This window comes from Alosa pseudoharengus, unplaced genomic scaffold (assembly GCF_046254945.1).
Source record: "Alosa pseudoharengus isolate Yale_2024_CS ecotype anadromous, Long Island Sound unplaced genomic scaffold, YU_APseudo_1.1 YU_APseudo_1.1_scf_9, whole genome shotgun sequence".
Lineage (NCBI taxonomy): Eukaryota > Metazoa > Chordata > Actinopteri > Clupeiformes > Clupeidae > Alosa > Alosa pseudoharengus.
In genome coordinates this window covers 34,183,414-34,205,966 of record NW_027468881.1, presented here as the reverse complement: position 1 = coordinate 34,205,966, position 22,553 = coordinate 34,183,414, and the positions used below count along the sequence as shown (strand labels likewise).

Genomic DNA, 22,553 nt, shown 5'->3' with positions numbered 1-22,553 from the left:
TTAAGGAGGAAGAGGACATTTGCTTTCAGGATGGATCTGGCCTGGAACAGTTAGTCTGTTTCATCCCCAATCCTCTCTTTTGCCATGTTTGTGTTTGTCTTTCAGAGTCTGCTCACTGTGCCTCGCCAACATGGCTGTGAGCTGGAGATCTGGTTGTCTTGGTGACAAAGTGAACGAGAATCCTCGTGTGTCCCATACAGTGAAGTTATCCATTTTGGTTAATGTGGACCATCTGTTGGTCTCAACTCTCCATAAACTGCCCTTCATTTAGAGTGTTGACAGTGTTGGTCTCAGGTTTTCCACACGGTATCTTAATTCACCCTTAATGACCAAACGTTCCACTTAAGTAGCTTTAAGTGTCTCGCTGTTTGTTCAACCAGTTTTCTGTATTTAATTTTTCTCTAGTTTTGTAACAGCTTTGTTTAATAATCCTGTAAGATTTAAAGTGTTCCCTTCATTACTCATCAAAAAGAAAAAAGAAAAGAAGAAAAACAATTGGTTGACCCGAGTCCTCCTTGACCTCCTTTCTACATGATAAATTGGTGTGGATAAGTCGTAATGTGTGCACTGTAGTTGGTTCAGAAGTTCAGAAATGTATTGAGGCGGTGTTGTTTTTTCGGCGTGTGTGTGTGTGTATGTGTGTGTTGATAAAAGAAGAGAGGTATTGAGTCACGGCTCTCCCATGAGCGTGCGTATCAGCTCCCAGTGTGTGGAGTATCGCTCCCCCTTATCTGCACTTCTCTCCTCCATTTTCTCCTGTGTTCTGTGGCTCATCCTCCTCTCCTGCTCCATGACACACACAGACCGCTCTAAATTATGGGCCCCCTCTTCTCTCCTGTCCCCCATCATGACACAGGTGAAGGACTCTGTGGTGTGTGTGTGTGTGTGTGTGTGTGTGTGTGTGTGTGTGTGTGTGTGTGTGTGTGTGTGTGTGTGTGTGTGTGTGTGTGTGTGTGTGTGTGTGTGTGTGTGTGTGTGTGTGTGTGTGTGTGTGTGTGTGTGTGTGCGTGTGTGTGTGAGAGGGGGATTGTATGTGTAAGTGGGTGCATGTCTGCCTTTGTGTCTGTCTGAGGACTTCTTCTAAGGTCTCCTTCTCAGAATCTGTCACTTTGACAGGAGTTTAATAAGGAGGTGGACTTTGTGTGTGTGTGTGTGTGTGTCTCAGACTCTCCTTGGTGAAGATGTGTATGTGGTGGTGATGTCATCCTGCACTCCTGGATTTGTGTGTTTTTGTGTGTGTGCCACCAAAGTACACGCTCACCTTGGTGAAGGTGTGTGTGGGTGCTGTCGGACCCATCGTCATCAGGTACTTATCCTCAGCACGTGAGTGTGTGTCCGTGACACCTGCGAGTGTGTGTGTTTGTCTCAGTCCAGGCTCTCCTTGGTGGTGGAGGTGTGTGTGTGTTTGTCTCAGTCCAGGCTCTCCTTGGTGGTGGAGGTGTGTGTGAGTCTGGTCTCAGTACAGGCTCTCCTTGGTGGTGGAGGTGTGTGTGAGTCTGGTCTCAGTACAGGCTCTCCTTGGTGGTGGAGGTGTGTGTGAGTCTGGTCTCAGTACAGGCTCTCCTTGGTGGTGGAGGTGTGTGTGAGTCTGGTCTCAGTACAGGCTCTCCTTGGTGGTGGAGGTAGACCCATCGTCCTGAGATAGTTTGCCTTCGGCACGACGTGAGTGTGTGTGTCAGTGTGCGGGTTTGCGTGTGAGTCTGGTCTCAGTACAGGCTCTCCTTGGTGGTGGAGGTGTGTGTGAGTCTGGTCTCAGTACAGTCTCTCCTTGGTGGTGGAGGTGTGTGTGAGTCTGGTCTCAGTACAGGCTCTCCTTGGTGGTGGAGGTGTGTGTGAGTCTGGTCTCAGTACAGGCTCTCCTTGGTGGTGGAGGTGTGTGTGGCGGTGGAATCGTCGGGCAGCGATCCGCGGCGTGCGGAGGGCGACCGACAGCGCAACAGGGCCTGCAGCTCCCGCGACACGCTGCTGGAGAAGGCCGTGTAGATCCAGGGGTTGGTGCACGAGTTCAGGCTGGCCAACAGCATCAGGATGGTGAAGGCCACCCCTGCAGATCAGAGAACACACACACACACACGCACACACACACACACACACACACATTTAATTATTTATTTAAATCCACAAATCATATTACAATAGACAGGATTCAAATATTTCAAGAGATAAGATAGGGCTTTGTCACTCAATGATATTCAGGGGTACAAAAAACATCTCCTGCGCCATACTGCAAGGCTGCCTATAACTGCAGATATGGAGCAAAACTTTGCTAGCTGTTTTATTTTTCTGCTGGAGAGCCCTGCCAGCCTTAACCCACTGAAAACAAGATTGTGGACATGCCCCAAGCTGCCAAAGATCAACACCACTAGCTTGCACTGATAGCCTAGGTCACATAGTTTTGTCCGTATGGGTCACACACACACACACACACGCACACACACACACACACACACACACACACACACACACACACACACACACACACACACACACACACACACACACACGCACGCACACACACACACAGACTCTGTTACACACTGGTCCACTAATGAAGACAGGTCTGCCAAATAAGCTGTTAATATGTTCTTTTGAAGCTATGTGATCTGATAATGTAACAGAAATGTAATTTTTTTTGTTGTTGTATGGGGGGGGGGGGGGGGTGTTGTTGTTGGTCACGACTCCTCGGGTTCTACTCGATCAGTATGCGCTGTGGCGCGGCGCTCTGGCTAGGTGCACGGAATGGCTTTAGACAAGCAGATAGACATCAGAACGGAGGACACAGTGTTCCCTTCTGATAGCGCGGAATGCAAACGCAGACCTCACAAAACCAAAGGTATCAACCTGAGCTGCCTGTGCTCCGACGTGAGGGTTTTTGCCTGGGTAATTTAGTTATGGGAGCAGGCACACACAGGGGGTATAATCAGAGGTTTATGGGCTATGCTGTGAGGCAGGGCCAAATACATAAACAGCATTATGCGTCAATAGAGAGGGATTTGTCCCAAATAAATGGCCTGATTAGCACACAATTTTCTGTGGCAGCCACCCGTTTCAAATCTGCGAAATTGCAATGATCAAGCCCAAGAGTGTTGGTTTGGTTTTAGAAGTTTACGGCTCCAAGAAATTAGGAATTTATAGTGTCTCTCGACACAAAAATTAAAATGGCTGAACATGATAAACAAACAAAGATGGTGCCAGAGAGGAAATGAATAAAGGAAAATGGTGTAAAGCACAATGAGTAATACATGACACCTAATGGGTTCACAACACCCCCTGACATAAATCTCCACAGGAGCAGAGGAGAGAGAATGAGAGAGAGAGAGACAGAAAGAGAGAGAGAGAGAGAATGTGTGTGATTGTATGAGTCAGTGAGAGAGAGAGAGACAGAAAGAGAGAGAGAAAATGTGTGTGTTTGTATGAGTTGTCAGTGAGAGAGAGAGAGAGAGATGATGAGAAAAGGGCAAAGAAATGAGAAATGGAAAAAGGAAAGGATGTTAAACAGATGAAAGTAATTTCATAGTTTAGGCTAGTGGTAGTGCTGGAACATCAGCCCCTGGCCAGAGCAGAGAAGCAACAGGGGGAAACAAATATATTATTTATTAGGACTGGAGGGGGGGTATGAGGGTCTACTCTGACATGATTAATGGTACAGCTGCACACCTATGCCTCCAGTCCAGTCCAGTCCAGTCCAGTGCTCAGAAAGGTCCCTCCGTACCAGAACCACGCGGTAAAAATATCAGCCCACTTCATGTGACATGGGAAAGAGAGAGAGTCTGCACCTGGACACCATAGTGTTGACAATGAGACTCTTAAATCACAGAAAGGCTCTGAGAACAGCACTTTTGGAATGCACGCCTCCATGAGCATGATTAACCTCAGCACAGGCAATTAGATGTTCTACCTCTCTGTGGTATGTCACCCACCACGAACTGTGACTCGCGGCGTCTCTGAGCATCTTGCAATGCATTTCAGATGTGTGGAAAAGCCTTACTGGAACACCCCTCAAGGGTTGTATCGCATGTCTTTTTTATCTCATTACCTGTCACATTTCCAAATGCTTGTTTTCCCAGTTTACTAGCATTTTAAGTACTTTTTATCTTGATTATTATTTTTTTTATATTTATTATATTTTTATATTTATTTGATATTTATTTTGTAAAGGCAGACATGCACCCACTTACACATACACCCCCCCCCCCCACACACACACACACACACACACACACACCATGTGTGCTATTGGTGCTTCACTCCCCTCCCTGAAAGACATTTACACCACCCACCTCACCCGCAAGGCGACCACAATTGTGAGTGATGCAAGTCACCTCGCTCACAATTTGTTTGATCTACTGCCCTCTGGGAAGAGGTACAGAAGCCTGCGCTCCCGCACCACCAGACTCACCAACAGCTTCATACACCAGGCTGTTAGGATGCTGAACTATCTCCCCCCTCCACCCATAGCTACATAACATCCTGGACTTTGGACCCACAATGGCTGCCTTGCACTACTCCACTTGCACTACTCCACTTGTACACTTGCATACTTTGCACACTTTGCAACTTGTTGTTGTTTTCCTGTTGTCCTGAAAACACAACTTCTGCTGCTCTTACATAACTTGCACCACTATGCCACTTGCTTACTTAGGTCAAACAGAACTACCTCAGCCATTTATTGGCCTGACTTTGCACTATTATATTGACTGTCTATGCTCAATTGCACAATTTCAACCCAATTTTGCTGCTCTTATTTCTTCATTGTATGTGCCTTCTTATTTACTTTTTATTGTTTACTTGAATGTTATGTTTGTCTGTGGACTTAATTGGTAAAATATGTCTTGTCTTCACCGTGGGATAGTGAGAAACGTAATTTCGATCTCTTTGTATGTCTTGGCATGTGAAGAAATTGACAATAAAGCTGACTTTGACTTTGACTGACTTTGACTAGTAGAGAGTAATGATAATAGTCTAAAGTGAAAGACTGCCTTTCTTCCTGCTTTTTTAGTGTAGGAATGTACACACACCTTTGAAATTCAGCAGGTGCCGAATACTAGCCTGACGAAGGTGCTTTAGGTACCTGACGAAGACCTGAGTGGCATTGGGAGCATGTAAGACAGTGTGCGGATATCTTTTCTTTTCTCTCTTTCTTCTGCTCTTGCCAGATCATAACATGTCATATGAACTGATTTCCCTTCCATCTACTCTCCCAGCCCTGCTTGGACCTAACCTTGGATGGGTGCGTTGGGGTCCCAGGCTGCCCACAGCTGTACGATAAAGAAGGGTGCCCAGCAGATGGTGTAGACCAGCACGATCACCAGTGTCATGCGCACCGTCTTGGACATGGCCCTGGAAATGCTGGGCGGTGGCGGGCTGAGGGGCGCCTGGGCGGCGTAGGGCGATCCGCTGGCCACGCTGTAGCGGGACTGGAAGGAGGCGCTGAGGGGGCTGCTGTCGCAAGAGAAGGAGCCGCGGTAGCAGCCGGACTCCATGCAGGCGGGCGGCCCGTGCTCCTGGTGGTTGTAAACAGAGTGACTGACTGGCCCCGTGGAGCTGGAATGGTTCTGATTGGTGGGGAGGACGTCGGGCGCGCTGTTGTTGCCATGGGAGCAGGGCTGTAGGGTGACGTCGCTGGGGCACTGGCCGTACTGGCTGTTCGAACAAGGACAGTCGTAGCAGTCCGACGTATTTTCTATTGGATAGTCATTACAGTTTGGGTGGCATGGGTGGTTGTTTTCGCTTTTCTGGAGAGGGTAGCCTCCTCCTCCTCCTCCTCCTCCTCCTCCTCTCCGCTCCCTGGGTCTGTGACCTGCTCTTCCTCTCATTCGATCATCCTCTTTTTTAACAGTCTGGAGGCCGAAGAACACAACATTCTTCTTGAGGTCGGCTGTCACAACCCTCTCTGATTTTAGGTAGATGTTGTCATGGATTTCTCTGAATATTCGCACCTATAAGTGAAAGAAATAGTACAGGGCATAAGAAAACAAACACCTCACAACATAGAACACAAACAACAAATCACTATCTAAATGGCCCTTTGACATAGAAAATATTTTTTTTTTTCTCAAAGTACTAGTGTCTACTGAAATCCCACAACCTGCCCGATGCCTCCTTGCCTGTGCCTGTTGAGATGTCTCCACGACTTGGCAACCTTGATAGGGACAACAAGGAGGTGGACCCCCCCCCCTGCACTACCCTATCCCATCCATAGTGTTCTATTTATTTATTTACAAATGTACTGTAATTAGACTTACATATAGCCATTTTCTACTGCTCTTCATACTATTCATCCTGCACATACAATTATTCTTAATACTCTTGTAATGTTACTGTCTCTGCATTACAATGGTACTGTTACCACACTGCACATGGGGCAGCCGTGGCCTACTGGTTAGGGCTTCGGGCTTGTAATTGGGCTTGAGCAAGGCACTTAACCCCTCACTGCTCCCCGAGCGCCGCTGGAGCAGGCAGCTCACTGCTCCGGGTTAGTGTGTGCTTTGTGCTGTTTGAGTTTCACTAATTCACGGATTGGGATAAATACAGATACCAAATTTCCCTCACGGGATCAAAGGAGTATATTTACTTATTCTGTAGATATCTGTCTTTATTTTTCATACTGAATATCCACATTTATTCTGTTTTCTTATTTTATATCCTGTTAATACACTGCATCTATATTATTATTACTACTATTATAATGTTACTGCTACATTGCACATACTGTATCATACATTGTTCATATTACATAGCCATATTTATTCTGCTCTTAAGGTAACTGCTAATACACTGTATATATTTATATTTAATTTATACTACTCTAAACCACTTTCTGTAAATCAACTGTACATGTATACTACTGTCTACACTGCACTATATTTATTGTCCTGTCTATACACCACCTGCCTATACCTTGTATATCACATTGCACTTTTCTGCTTTTTTTGCACTTCTGGTTAGACGCTCACTGCATTTCGTTGTCTTTGTACTTGTACTCTGCACAATGACAATAATGTTGAATCTAAATCTAAATCTAAATTTAGATAGCTGACTCTGTAAAAATAATCTGAAAGAACTTAGTTCCCACCAAAAACAGGAAACGGATGAAAAAAAGTTAAAAAAAAAAACAAAAAAACCACAGCCATTATCTTTACCATAATGCACATAATAGATAGCGATCAGAGGGTAGATTGAGTTCACCTCAAAATATATCTGAAAGGAAAGTGCTCAATATACAGCACATGGAAGTACACTTGGTTGGTTGAACCGGCCTGCCTTTCTAACCCCCACCCCCCGCCCCCCCTCCTTTCTGGTTTGACGTTTTACATGGCGCCTCAGATATCAGACATCAATTAGTGGTGAGAAATATCTGGACACAAGAATATCTGTCCCTAAATAGAAGCGCTGTGACCAGTCCCAGCTCGGATCAGAATGTCGACCCTCTCTGGGCTGCCCCCCCCCCCCTACTCCCACCCCCACCCCACCCCCACTCACACCCCACCCCACCCCCCATGTGCCAGTAGGGAGAAAAAGCCCCTGTGTGTGTGAGATAATCAGTACTTCCCTCTCCCCTCTAAATCAAAGGCAAACACCATCAGCACACTGTCTCCTTATATGGTGCTGTGGTATTACGCGTGCTAAAGAGGAACTTCCCACTCAAATTTCACACCTCTCACGCCAACCATTACTCCTAGGACAGACAGTGAAGACCTCCAGATCTCTCTGCATTGCTGAGCTATACAGTATACAGTATGGAGGGATGGAGAGAGAAAAAATAACTCTTTTTGGAGAATTACATAATGTATGTAACATACGCTGGAGACAGCCTCGTGACTGCAGACACAGGTAGACGTGGAGCTTAGCCCTGCATACACTCTTATTTCCCCAGAGATGACAGACGCTTTCTCCAGGAGGTCATGGAGAGCCAAAGGGGGGGGGGGGGGGGGTGGGGGGGTGGCTCTGCGACTTACCTGGCAAACAGTGATGATGAAAGCAGGAAACACAAACACGGCCAAGGTCATCCAGGTGACGTAGGCCTTGAGGCCCCAGGGCTCGATGAAGTGGGCCCAGCATTCGAAATCCCCCGGCGCCAGCTCCGACTTGGAGAAAATGAACACCTGGGGGGGGAGGAGAACAGAGGAGAGGAGAGGAGAGGAGAGGAGAGCAGAGCAGAGGAGAGGAGAGGAGAGGAGGGGAGAGGAGAGGAGAGGACAGGAAAGGAATGTTCAGGGCCTCTCCAAGAATTAGCTGCATTGACCTGCTGACCTCTACAGCCTGCCACTGCCTCCGCCACCAACTACTAGTGCAACATAACGCACATATCCAGCATAGCTTCCATTCATCCTATGGCAAATCTGCTTCTTTGAAGGAGTATACAATATACACTACTGTGCAAATGTATTTTTAAGTCTAAACCAAGGTCATGAAAATATTGAAGTGAAGGTGTTTGTGTCTCTGTGGGGGTGGTACAGTAATGTCACCTGTGGTATGCTGAAGTGAAGGTGTTTGTGTCTCTGTGGGGGTGGTACAGTAATGTCACCTGTGGTATGCTGAAGAGGAGGGCCAGGGCCCAGGCCACCACGACGGGAGTGTTGCATCGGGACACGGCCCCTCCGCGATAGGCCTGTAGTGGGCAGCAGATGGCGTAGTGCCGGTCCACTGTCATGGCTACAATCATGTAAGAGGAGGCGAACATGCCGACGATCTGCAGGTACTTGACCAGGCGGCAGATCGCATCGGGCCCCTGGAATCGCTCGGTGATGTCCCACACCAGCTGGGGAAGCACCTGGACAACACAAGAGGCTTCAGCTCTGGACAACAACCTGTTCCAACGCTCCTGAGGCAGTCACCTCCCCTAGACCCTTCCATGCTTGCAAAACTAACATGATCCACATCTGTGAAAATCTCTGTACCATTAAGACACTTCACTGTGGTTTTTAACTGTCGTGAACACACATCACACGTCTCATACTTATTTCAATTGGAATCAAGGGAATATGGAAGAGTATGGGAATATGTCTTCACTTATCAGCAGCAAGAACAGTATAAGTATAAGTATAAATACTCTTTTGATCCAGTGAGGAAAATTTGGTCTCTGCATTTATCCCAATCCGTGAATTAGTGAAACACACTCAGCACACAGTGAACAACACACAGTGAGGTGAAGCACACACACTAATCCCGGCACAGTGAGCTGCCTGCAACAACAGCGGCGCTCGGGGAGCAGTGAGGGGTTAGGTGCCTTGCTCAAGGGCACTTCAGCCGTGCTTACTGGTCGGGGTTCGAACCGGCAACCCTCCGGTTACAAGTCCGAAGCGCTAACCAGTAGGCCACGGCTGCCCCAATCAGATGAAAGAAGCACCCAAGGCTGAGCGTAAGTCTCTCACCTGGCAGAAAGCCACCACCAGGTCAGCCAGACACAGGTTGACCATGAAGACGTGCATGGGCGCGTTTTGCTTGCGTCGGCGAAGCAGCACCCACAGCACGAAGCCGTTGCCCAGCATGGTGAGTGCCAGCACCAGGCCCAGCACGCCGATCTCGGCCCGTGCCAGGGCCGGATCCCGCTGCCGCGCCGGGGCCGGCGTGCCCAGGGGGCTCCCCGTGGCGTTCTCAGGGAAGAGCCAGAAGTAGGACCCCCCGCCACCGTGGGTGCCATTGGGGCTGGCGGCGGGCCCCGGGGACAGAGCGGAGGTGAGGTTGACCCATCCCGACGTGGCCGCCGCCGCCACTGCTGCCACCGAGGACTGAGCCAGCCCGTCCCAAGCTGCCACCCCAGAGACGGCCTCCATGCCTGGGGAGGAGAGAGCACAGACACAGACACAGGCACATTAAAACACAACAGTACACACACACACACACACACACACACACACACACACACACACACACACACACACACATTGGTTCAAACATCGATGGCACTGTTGCTCTGACACAGACATGACCGCATCAATAAATAGAATGCAGTAAAAAAAAAGTAGTGACTCAGGGTATGAGATTTGGCCCTAATTACTACTGATCCAAAACGCTCCTGACCCGTAAAGCGGCATGTCACAGTAATCAGTGCCTTGTCGGCTCTCATTATCTGTTCTTGGTGAGATTATCCTCAATTGACTTTTGATTTGAGGGTCAATTGCAAAGTCTCTCTCTCCGTTCCTCTCTCTCTCTCCTCCTCCTCTCTCTTTGTCCATCCTCATCATATCACCCTCTCTTTTGGGTTCAGTTCAGGCCTCGATCCCAAGTGCCTTTCTCTGGCATCTTTATTATTTTGTGTGGAGAAGCAGAGACTAATATTAATGCAAGCTACCCCTCTGGCCAACAAAACACACTGAGAGAGGCGGGTGGAGTGAAGGGGTGCTGTCAAAACACCATCCAGAATTGCAAACAAGACAAATTGGATTAAACAGATCAGATTTCACTTTGTGTTGTGTTGAGTCTAAAGGTATAATCTCTTCACTTTGAAACAGCATATCACTCTTTGAAAAGAAAAGATCCATTTAGATATTATATGTTTCCATAATTTTTTTTAACATACTTCTCCATAACATTTCAAGTTATGTAAATGGCTTTGGTATGTAATCAGTCAAGCAATCACTCTTGTGTACTTAAGTGCAGTTTGACTGTCCTCGAGTAAGTGAAATGAATGTGGCTTTTGCCAGGGGGTTAAGAGGGAGGAGGTGGGGGAACGGTCTCGTCATTCCAAACACACAGGCATGGTGCACTTAAATCCCATCTCTCAAGTCTGCTGATTACTCCATGTGAGGGTATCATGCGGAGAAGTCGCCCATGGTTTTATGTAACTGCACCACAATTAGGCCGTCTCGCTTTTGACGCAAGTCCCAATCACAGTTTGTTTTCCTTTCCATACTTTCCACAGGCCAGTTTGACAGAAGCTCATTCTATCCCTCCCTACTCAATCACCCACTTCACCTTCTCTCCCTCGTAATCTCTCTCTCATCCCTCGCTTACCCCCTTACATTCCACTAGCTCCTTTTTTTTACCCACTTTCTTTCTTCACTCGTTCAGACCCCCCTCTTTGCCCCCCCCCCCCCCCCCACCCTACAATCACCCTTTCGTTGATCCCAATAAAATGCAGCTTATTTTGTTGGCCATACAAATAAATATCAGCAACACAAATAAGATTGGAATGAATAAAACTGACAATTACAGGAACATGGGAGTCATGGGATAGGGGCCCTGACTTGCTTAAATAAACACATCTACCAGGGGATGGATGGAGTAGCCAGTGATGAAGGAGGGACAGAAGAAGAGAGGAGAAGGAAAAGAAAATAGGCAAACAGGCAAAGAATAGCGCCGGAGGAGAAGCATGATGCCCTTATAAGACTGATAGAGTCTGATAGAGTGATAGACAGAAGCAAAATAAGGAACAGGTGCACATTTCTCTCTGTCTGGCACATGGGAGAGGTATGGGGAATAGTGCTCAGGTTCAGGTGTCTGCTTGTATTGTGGCCTCTCTCTCTCTCTCTCTCCCTGTGTGTGTGTGTGTGTGTGTGTGTGTGTGTGTATCACATGTCTGTAGACTAAGTGGAAAGGTGCTGTCGTGTGATGCCTCAGCTGAGAATTTGTGCTGGAATAAAAGTCTGTGGTGGTGCGCCAGAGGAATGCTTCCTGATTCATATTTCAGCCTCCATAATCAGCCCTGTGCTGTTGCCTCATCACTCAAGCCACAGCCGCGGTCCATGCACCATCACTAAAAACACACTTAAAATAAAGAGAAAGGTGCAATATCCTGGCACCACTAGACTTTCAAAAGGTCATGTTCAGCTGCAGTGAGTGCTGGACGCTGTCTTTGGTAGGCGAGCCTCCTATGCCCCCACCTCCCTCTCTCCCCTCCCTTCCTCCCTCATTCTCTTCTCCTACTCTCTCTATCTCTCCATCTTAAATCAATGAGAGGGCTCTTGATGGAGCCGCTGCCCCCTGTGTAATAAGATGGTCTCTCGGGACGCCACAGGGTCACTCGCCGCGAATGTGCTGCGTCTGCATCTCACGGCCGCGCATGCCGGGGACGGCCGATGGAGGTCAGGGATCATCTCCAGCACAGGTACGCCGGCACGCGCACTGGGGGGCGGTCAATCACGCGCGCCGCAGCATCCTCTGGCCCTCCCCGTGACAGCTGCCGAGCTGATGTTTATAAAATGAAGCTGAGTGGCCGACCCCTGTCTCCTCCGATAAATCACCACGGGAATCTTGGCCTTCATATTCCCACATAGCACGGCCATTTAGTTTAGCTTAGCAGTGTGAAGGTTATCAGCTGCATATGCAGTAAGTCATCATGTAAACCCATCTGGGGTTCTGGCATGAAGCAACTGGTTATTAAAGTAACAGGTCCACAAAATATTAGATAACATTTTAGAGGTCGTGCCCGTATTCGGAAAGTTTCAGGACATAGAAGTATTGTGAGGTCACATTCAAATGTGTGGATGAAGATTGAGTTACTGACTTATTGCTTTATGGACATCCACTAAAAATGATAAGCTCTTGGTCCTCCCCTGGCTTCTTATATCCTCTTATAAATAAAACATCACCAATAAAGATAATTCATTGAAGGATGCTAGTGTAACCTAGAATCAGTCATAAAAAACAATTCTATAACTCATATATTTCGAGGTGATAATATTCTCATGGCCTGACAATGCAATGTACACCAATGTGACCTTCCATCTCAGTCACAGTTAACTGTTTTAGAGGTTCATAGGCATGGCTGAAAAAGCTTGGCTACAGGGTGACTTACATACATCGTAAACAAATGCCTTGCCTGGAGCCAAAGATAACCTTGGGATTATTGTCCATAAAGCCCATTTCAAATTATTGGGTTTTAATGGAGCCCTCTCAGATGTACCACAGTTGTTTATCTTGCCTGATAAACACTTTTTCAAAAGTGTCAGCCATCCCAAATCCCTCATATATTCTTCTAAGGAATTCAACATTCATTGGAGAAAATGTATCACTCAGAATCAATTATGCTGTCCTGGTTTAAAGAGGCGTCTCATTGTCCTGACTTGACCAGTCCTCCTTGTGGTCACTACACCAACACTACCAGCCTGGCTCTGACATCCGTTGACTCAGGTTTTGTGTTACACGTCATCCTATTATCCCTGCTTCCCGCCACTGTGGCTGTCTTTAATGAAGGCTTGATTTAGCACGGCCAGAACAGACTCGGGTCTGTCTGACACCAAACGCAAGCCCTTCAAAGCTGAAGATGGGGATCAAATCTGATCCAATCAGAACTCATGAAAGTGCAAATGATTTAACATTTTAAAATGCCATGCTGGAGTGAGCTGTGTGACTTTCATGTATGCACATGTGAAATGAAATCTAACAATTTATCAGATCAGTGGAATCAATGATCTATTAGCTATGAATAAGAAGAAAATAAGTTAAAGGATATTCTTGGTAAAGAATTAATCTAATTAATGTGACATTTCCAGGAGGCAACAACTTCTCTTTGTGGTTTTAAGAAAAACTATTAATCTCCTCTATAAATCCTAAGATGAAGTCAAAGAGCAGGACTGGTCTACTTAACATATCAAGGCCCATCCCTCCTGTGTCAGTCCCAGGAGAAATGAGACTTCACTCTGTTATACCACAGCCAAAACAAGCTCTTTATACTTCTCTGCTTTATCTTTGTTCCTTTGAGATTTCCACCATCTCTCTCACTCCGGAGCTATGGGTGTGTGTTATGAGGTTGCCCCCACATTTAGTCTGTTTCTATCTGGAAGCCTGGCATCTGTTAGGTGATTTATAGAGGCATGAATTCCTCCCTTCCCCTATTCACAGTAGATACTGAAATATCTGTCTGACCAACAGACACTCTTTTGCTCTCTTTCTGTCTCTCTCTCTCTCTGTCATTCACTTCTTCTCTTCCTCCATTTTCCACTGACACAATTCTGGGAACTGAAACCAGTTTAGAGCACCCAGGAGTTGTCCTGGTTGCTTTTTCCACAATGCAGAATCCGTGAATATTATGTAAATTATGAATCTGTAGACTCTGATGCATAAATATTTAGCCCATAATTTCCCTGAGCCACTCACACAGCTTTTCCATTATTCTTCATTATATATGGTAATCATCAAATTAAGGACTCTTTATCCTTCTCCCTCTCTCTGTTTTGTTTTTCAATGAGAGGACTTACACATCATCACAATGCTTTCCTACTGCCTAGAAGTAATCAAATGTTCTGAAAAATTTAATTCTGCTCCAAACCTGCTTTCATAAGTCTTAAAGTATACCATTCAGTGACGGTGTGCACATTCCACTACGAACTAAGAAAAGTGTCTAATTTCCATAGTTCCGAAAATAAGAGTCCAAGAGTTCCGAAAAATAATTCCTCTGTTACTTAAATAGTTCCTGTGGTAAAAACGCCTGCTCCTGTTCACATCATCCCTGGGTATGGGGATGTGGGTCTCATGACTGTTGCATAACAGTGTTGTCGGAGCAACACAAGCACCTCACAAACAGGGCAATAGAAAGACTAGCCTCCATACAAAACAGTTAGACGTGAACTGGCCAATTACTGCTTTGTTCTGTTGCAGCACTACACATAATTAAACAACTTATGTTGGGCTAAAATTATTTTATTTAATTTTATTAAACAAATGTGTTTGCCATTGCCAATTTTGTTTTTCAGCCAGGTTATAATAGATTTGTAATAGATTTGCAAAATCTGCTGAAATGAAAAATGTGAACATTTCTTCCAAAAAAGCTTTTCATGACAAAAAGATACATACTTGAAAATACTGAATATCACTCCCTTAAAATATTGCTATATAAATCAGCTTAAGATAAACATATTTTGCTTCTAAGGGAAATCATTGATATTTATATATTACAACACAATATTATAATTATTGAGATTAAAATGTCATCACAAATTCTGAGAAAGAAAAAGAATTTCAACCAAGTCTTTAGATGTATTCTGTCAGTGTGCTGCTATCTCTTTAAACTGGTCTCTTTCTCCACGGAGTAGCCATCTGCGCCTTATGTTCCTCTTCTTTTCAGTCTCCCTCATTTTCTCTCCACTCCCCTTCTCGACCCGACTCGCCTCGCAGTCGCAGAGGCATTCAGTAATGCTCCCCTGGTGTCGCTCTATTACAGTAGAGCGAAACAAAGACCTGTGTACAGGGCAGCGGGAGTTGGAGAACTCCCCTACTGTCTTGCGTCTCTAGACGTCTACCACCTGTCTATGGAGTAAAACTTGTGCCACCTTAAACCGAATTTGAATATGTTGTATTTGCATTTGAATTGCTGAATTTGAACAATTGTATTGGAAAAACGAATTTGAATAGTATATGTTGAAACTGAATTCATTAGATTGTAACTGAATCTCAGGCAACTTGAAATTGAATATAATATTTTGAAATTTTACTCATTTGCTCTGATACATAAATTATCCTGACTGAAAATTTCGCTCTTGGAACTTTCACATTCAGTTCTCAAAATTCAGTTTCAAAACGTGAAATTCAATTTCAGTCTACCGAGACAAAAACAGCTGGTAGCTCAGGAAGAGCAATCGAGTGCAGAGCTATTGTGATCGCGTGACTAGTGCCGAGCGCGAAGCAGAGCATAGTGTGGGCACTTGGTTTGCACGGTTATTAGATCTGCACGCACGATTCATAAAACACATTCCGATTGTAGGCCTACTGTCTCACCTACCGTTTATGTAATTTTAAACAAATAAAACATTTGTTGCAGTATTATTTCAAACTTCTAGCTTGTCAATCCTTGAAATACAGAACAGCCTAGGCTACCCAGCCATCAAACATCGATGTAGCCTAGGCCTACTTACCTACCGTTTTTGTAATTTTAAACAAATAAAAATGTTTTTGCAGTATTACACCTAAAACTTCTAGCCTGTCAATCCTTGAAGTACAGAACTACCCAGCTAGCCATCAAACATCGATGTATGGTCTTACCTACCGTTTTTGTAATTTTAAATAGGCTAAAACATTTTTTACAGTATTACATTTCAAACTTCCAGCCTGTCAGTCCATACAGAACTACTCAGCTAGCCATCAAACATCAATGTACTGTCTACCAATTGCAAACTTCTAGCCTGTCATTCTTTAAAATGTCATGGGCATAACTTTCTCTCGTTTTCGTTTTTCCTACTCAACTACTGCTCTATTTCTTATCCTGGACTGCCACCTACTGGATAGAAAAGGCAACAACCTAGTAATTATGTGAATAAAAATCTACATGTTTGAATGACCAAAAAAGGACAAATCATTACCGTTTTCTTACGTTTAAAGCCACTCTTGTAATACTATGATGTGTAGGCTACCTTTATTTGCTTCCAATTACATATAGTTATGGTTACGCTTTTGTCCAAAGCAACATAAATACAAAACAATATAATACTTAAAATTGAACAGGGAACAAATGAAGATGTTGGTCAGACTATAATAAAGAGAATAGCAATAATAAACAACCATGTCAATTCAATCAATAGCCTAATGACATAAACAATGAGAAAAAAGGGAAAATAGTAATAATAAACAATAATGTACATTCAGTCAATAATATAATAAAAATAACAATAGCATGGTAAGACTACATTATGGAGAATATCAATAATAAACAACAATGTCAAATTAATCAACAGCCTAATGAAAATGAAACAATACTATACAAACCATAAGTGTTAATTCAAGTGCATGTTGAACAGATACGTCTTTAGACCCCTGTTAAAAGACCCAAAACTATCACAGGAACAGAGAGCACTGGGCAACTCATTCCACCAACATGGAACCACTGAGGAAAAGTCTTGAATTTGACCTATGTCTGGTCGACACAACAGACACTCTTCAGAAGACCGCAGTGGGCAGTTGGGGATGTACGTCTTGATCATTGAATTAAAATAACAAGGAGCAGATCCGGTCAGTGTCCTATAGGCCAAAGTGAGAGATTTAAATTTAATTCTGCCTAATAGGGAGCCAATGGAGAGTAACTAGGAGAGGAGTTACATATGTCTTTGGCTGATTAAAGACCAGGCGTGCGGCAGCATTCTGACTCAGCTGTAACAATCTTACTACACAAGCAGGTAAACCAGCTAATAGTAAATTACAATAGTCCAGCTTGGAGATGACCATGGCCTGAACAAGAAGTTGTGTGGAATCCTGTGTCAGATAAGGTCTGTTCTTCCTTATGTTGCAAAGGATAAACCTACATGATTTTGCAATTGCATCATATCTAATATCAGCTGATTACACACATAAACTAAAATTTAGATTGCCCATACATTTGGAAATCCATTTGGAAATCCATCACCACCAATGGCAAACAATTGGTGATGGTGAATTGGCAAACATCAATTCCAGAGAAAACAACAGTGGACATGTTTATTAGTGTGTAAAGTGTTTTACAATATGTGTTGCATCTTGCAAAGATATTTATTAAGAGAAATCAAGCTTCGGTGTCCATATCTGATCGGTGCCAGTCCATTGTCCTCAGTCTATCTCACTGTCCACTGTTCATTGAGGCCTCTCAACCTATGAAAATAAAACCAACAAACAATCAGTGTTTAGCTTAAAGGTCTACTGTGAGTCTTTCTCGTTAATTGTTTATTCATCTCTGCGCAAAGAGGTCTCATAAGCATCAGGCAATCAGGATACACAAGTCTGTGCACCTAAGAGACAATCAGTTGTTTCTCACACACACATATATACCTTGGATCGTATACATCATAATAAATATCATTACACCTTCTCTGCACACACACGACTTGGTCAATACAATGAGTTAATTAAGAACCAAGGACATTTCTATCGTCATACAACACATTATTTGCAATCTACACACACATTACTGAAACAGAAGTATCAAGACAACACACAGTTAAAGTATAATAATTAGGTTATTGTAATATACTGTGTCTATTTCTCAATAACTTTTACAAAATCTGCATGGAGTCGATGAAGAAGCATAAATCAGCCTGTAGAAATACTGTTAAACTAGGGTCTCTTGAGTCTTGATCATATTATCGATATAGAACATATTCAGTTTGAAACTCTTAGAAGCTAGCTAGCTAGCTACCATTTGCTAGTTATCGCAATCCAGTTGTCTGGCAACATCACGGCACGAAAAAATTGCCCCACGTAGCATTAGGTAACAGACAACACAACGATGAAAAAAGCTTAACTAGGGGGACATATCCAGTTTTCCATGAATGATACTGTTTAACCTGAGATTGTAACGTGTTCTTACAGGCCTAAAAGGCACAATGATATGACAATGACCAATCATATTGTTCTATCAAAGAGTAACGTTATAGTAGTCTAACTGGTTCTGAACTATGGAAAAAGCTTTAACTTAGTCGATGAAACTATGCTGGCTAGCCAGCCAGCGCTAGCATATAATGTACATTATATAAAGTAACGTTAACAGACATGGCATATGATATCAACTTACTTGGACGTTTTCTGATGTGCCAGTCGCTTCCATCTCTTCTTTCTCTGTTCGACACTGTAAGGAGGTTCAGGAGACAGCTTGCTAAGAGGGTGCTATGCTCTTTGCTTCGCGCTCGGCACTTGTCACGCGATCACAATAGCTCTGCACTCGATTGCTCTTCCTTAGCTACCAGCTGTTTTTGTCTCGGTAGACTGAAATTGAATTTCACGTTTTGAAACTGAATTTTGAGAACTGAATGTGAATGTTCCAAGAGCGAAATTTTCAGTCAGGATAATTTATGTATCAGAGCAAATTAGTTCAATTTCAAAATATTATATTCAATTTCAAGTTGACTGAGATTCAGTTACAATCTAATGAATTCAGTTTCAATATATACTATTCAAATTCGTTTTTCCAATACAATTGCTCAAATTCATATTCAAATTCATATTCAAATTCGGTTTAAGGTGACACAAGTTTTACTCCATAAAGGGAGTGTAGTATTGACTAGTGATTATGGGATGGGAAGTGGACCGGTTTACCTTCTGAAGATCCAGTGTCTGTGAAGTGGTGTGTGTAGGCTACTAGGCTACTGTCAGCTGAAGTTGACAAGTAACTAAGCTATTCTAAGACACTGCTGCGTTGCGCACACGCATCTTCAGACACTAAATTAATTGTACATGCAGGCACACGGATCAGTACGGAGATCAGGAAATTGTCATATGAGGTGGGTATTTATTTTTGAGTAACTTTTGCGTTCCAACGTAATAGTTTTGTGTCCCCTGCCCTGACAATACTTTTGATGGAATGCAAAACTATTTGCATAATATTAAAATGTAAAATTTCTACCTCAATAAATAAATAAAACAAATCCCACCGTGTCTCTATATGGGGTCCGTATAGATGGGGTATTTTATTTTGATGTTATTGAGTTGTAGTCAACTTTAATGTGTATTTTTGAATCTGTACAACGTTACGGCCATGTCTGAGTTGCCTTGTTGGAGAGCTTGTATCAAAATAGGGGCTACTTTTGTATTTGGAACCCACAACATTCCATCAGCTGTCACAACATGTGGAACAGCTGTCCATATCAGTGCTGTTGTTACGATCGTCTCTGATAGATGTGACGGCCTATTGGAATCATGCTGTGTCAGTCACATAGAGGGGAGAAACAGTTTTTTCTTATTAAACAATTAGCATGCAGTGTTGACATGCTCCCCGTTCTATCTAGCTTTGCCCAGCTTTATTTACATACAAATTAAATTTAAATTAATCAGCGTGGTTGCAAGTGACTCACCAGACTCCTCATTCCGTGTCCTGCTCTATAAGTCCAAGAGGTTGATGCACCCATGCTCTATTTTTGATAGTTCACACTTAGATATTCACCTTGCTGTCTAACTTGCTGTCTTTATTAACTAAAGGCACCCGTAAGAAACAATTAATCTTTCTTAGGGACATAAATTGCAATCCAGATTGTAATCAATGCTTAGCTCACAAAGCATCAACCGTACACAATAGCAGGTTGTGAGATTTATAGTGTGTGCTTTTGGCACTTACTCCAACAATCCTTTAGATTGTAATCACAGTGGATACGCCCCATTACATGTCCCAATGCGGTCGACTTGCGCGCACGCCCGTATCTGACAGGTGCTGCTTGCACGTTGTTGCTTGTATCTAAACTGAGGGCTCTGGCCTCGGGCCACCGCCCGATTGTTTATCTCAGGGCCATTTGTCCCACGGCAACATTAATAATGCGCTTGATTTGTCAACAACCCTTGCTGACTTGGCCAAGGGCACAGTCACCTCACCCACAGCAGGCAAGCCAATACTTCTACTACCAGCACCGTTCATCAATGACAGTCGATTTTTTTCATCAGAATTTTCCATAGAATTTTCAGAGGTGGGGGTGGGGGGGGGGGGGGGGGTTGAAACCAACCATAATATCAGCCAATCAGAAGAGTTAAATGATGACATATAGTGGACCAATCTGATATAGATATAGGATGGAGTATAGGATAATAAAACCAAATGGCACTTGTTATTCAGATGGCATGAACATTAGGCTAAGGTCAGTCACCTGCAGGAGCGAGGACTGTTTACAGCGCAGTGTGCCAGTCCAATGTGCCGGGGAGTGTCTCATTAGCTGTGCTGATATTGTTGCATTGTGTTCAACGGTGGAGGTTACAGAGCTGATCAGAACCGCATTGGATTTTCTCGGGCTCTTGTCTAGTCGACCCCAATCTGCATCAGCCAATGGCCAGCCAATCAATTTCTGTCTGTTTGCCAGAGGATCCCACGCTACCTGAGGTGTCTTGGCCGCCTTCACGTGTAAATGATCCAATTTGCGCCGTCTTGGCTGAGAGCAGTGGCAGGCAGTGCAGCACCGCACGCGGGTGGTGTGATTTACTGTGTGTATAATGACCACTTCATCAGTATGTACAGCACGAGGGTCTCATAAATCTACCTGGGCCCATTATACCATCAGAAAACATCAGAGGCTGCTGTACAAAGGACATTTGTCTGAGGAGTGTGGAGAGTGTGGACAAATACACACAGGGACACATGCACATGCACACACACACACGCACACCTATACACATATGCATGATACTTGCCCATGCTTGCAGAAAATACACACACACACACACACACACACACACACACACACATTACACACATTACTTCAATACTATAAGTTTATATGTCTGTGACGCTTGACTATCTTTGTCAGTGTGACGGGAATGTGGTCGGGAATGTGGTCAGCATCCACAGATGATGGTTGCTCTCACTTACCTTGCTCTCAGTGCATGGTCCTCTGACTCCTCGTGTTTTCCCTCTGTCAGATGTCTTTAGCCTGGAGCCCAGAAACCCTACAGATCAACACCAAACACACTTGTCAAAACATGACTGTCTTATCTAGTCACCAATTTTTTTGCTGCACTAATCAAAAATCCCCTGCTCTGGCTGCAGAGGAAGAAGAGGGCGAATTAAAAAAAGCCTCTCAGTCATCAATAACGTGACCCTCACTCTGACTGTGTTAATTGACCACTCTGCAGCGTCGCCCCGAGGTGAGCGGGCTTCTTGCGGGCTCAGCCTTACGGCCGTAAGCACAATTCCGTGTCAGATCTGCGTGAGCGCGCCTGTCAGGGCCACTCACGGACACTGGAGTCTGCTCACACCACAGCAGCCGGACGAGCGCTGCTGCAGACTATTTCTGAACACTTGAGTCGCTCACGCCAATCAACAACAAACCATGAGCTTTATGAGCTCAGCAAAAAATCAGGGACCTTCAGTGAACACATTTCAGCTATAAGTGAAGGTTTTGTAAATGAATTAATGTAAAGAAGTCTGTATGGAAAACATAACATAGTAAATGAACTTACTTTGAGAGTGTCTTTCACAAGTGATTTTCTTTAAGGGGTAATAATCCACATTTTAAATCTCTGGTGTCCAGCTGTGGCAGTCTTCTGTGTGTGTGTGTGTGTGTGAGTTTTGGGTGTTTGCCCAAAAGTTGATGAATTGCGGGAGTTATTTCAGCAATCCTTGTGATCCTGGAGAGAGAAGTTGAGTGCGGCCGGCGCTGCTGGTGAAGTGTGGGGTAATGTTGAGAGGCTGCCCGATGGCGGCTGAGTCCTCTCCTGTCACCAGTCGTCTCGTCCTCACTGACAGCGCTGCGTGGGTGCCTGAGTGAGAGCAATCCAGAGAAATATCAACGTCTTCTCAGAAGATCTGACTGCTCACCTGTCCACTCTGCTTCACACCAGCTCAGCGCGCGCGTGTGTGTGTGAGCGTGTGTGCGTGTGTGTGCGTGTGTGAGTGAGTGAGTGAGCGCCTTTGCCTGCGTGTGCATGTGTGTGTCCACAGCGCTTAGCACACTGCATTTGAGCTCTGCCTGCCCAGCACTCTCTTTCCCTCCCTCCCTCTCTCTCACTCACTCCCTCTCTAACTCTCTCTCTCTCTCTCTCTCTCTCTCTCCTCCCCCTACTCCTATCCCTCTCCCTCTCAAACCCCCTTCCGTCTTGGGTCAAGTACTCCGTCCTAAGGGACATCAGGGAGGAGCTGAAGATGACAGTGGACAGGGCATGTGGTGCCATCATACATCCCTCTTCACTTGGACACTGAAAAACAGGTACAGAGAGCGACACAAAAGATGGCTGTG

At 44.7% G+C, this 22,553-nt stretch overlaps 1 protein-coding gene and 1 long non-coding RNA gene across 2 annotated transcripts; both read right to left on the bottom strand.

Moving 5' to 3' along the window:
• Positions 1-515: 515 nt before the first annotated feature.
• LOC143114760 (vasopressin V2 receptor-like) lies at positions 516-22,193 on the bottom strand. The gene is made up of 7 exons (XM_076276506.1): positions 21,778-22,193; positions 21,188-21,264; positions 9,375-9,778; positions 8,528-8,773; positions 7,959-8,105; positions 5,222-5,939; positions 516-2,044 (listed from the first exon to the last, which is right to left on the bottom strand). The coding sequence occupies exons 3-7, from the start codon at positions 9,774-9,776 to the stop codon at positions 1,845-1,847; spliced, it is 1,713 nt and encodes a 570-aa protein (XP_076132621.1). The 5' UTR covers positions 9,777-9,778; positions 21,188-21,264; positions 21,778-22,193; the 3' UTR covers positions 516-1,844.
• Positions 17,333-18,636, bottom strand: LOC143114497 (uncharacterized). The gene is made up of 2 exons (XR_012984930.1): positions 18,416-18,636; positions 17,333-17,496 (listed from the first exon to the last, which is right to left on the bottom strand). It is a non-coding gene; the product is annotated as an uncharacterized LOC143114497 (long non-coding RNA).
• Positions 22,194-22,553: the final 360 nt, after the last annotated feature.

What these genes read in the sequence shown, in the direction of transcription:
- LOC143114760 (XM_076276506.1), bottom strand. Translation starts at nt 9,776, where the DNA reads ATGGAGGCCGTCTCTGGGGTGGCAGCTTGGGACGGGCTGGCTCAGTCC. An exon ending in TGGTGGTGGCTTTCTGCCAG is followed by an intron (nt 8,774 to 9,374) that starts GTGAGAGACTTA and finishes TGTGTTGTCCAG; the next exon opens with GTGCTTCCCCAGCTGGTGTG. An exon ending in CCCCAACGCACCCATCCAAG is followed by an intron (nt 2,045 to 5,221) that starts GTTAGGTCCAAG and finishes TCTGATCTGCAG; the next exon opens with GGGTGGCCTTCACCATCCTG.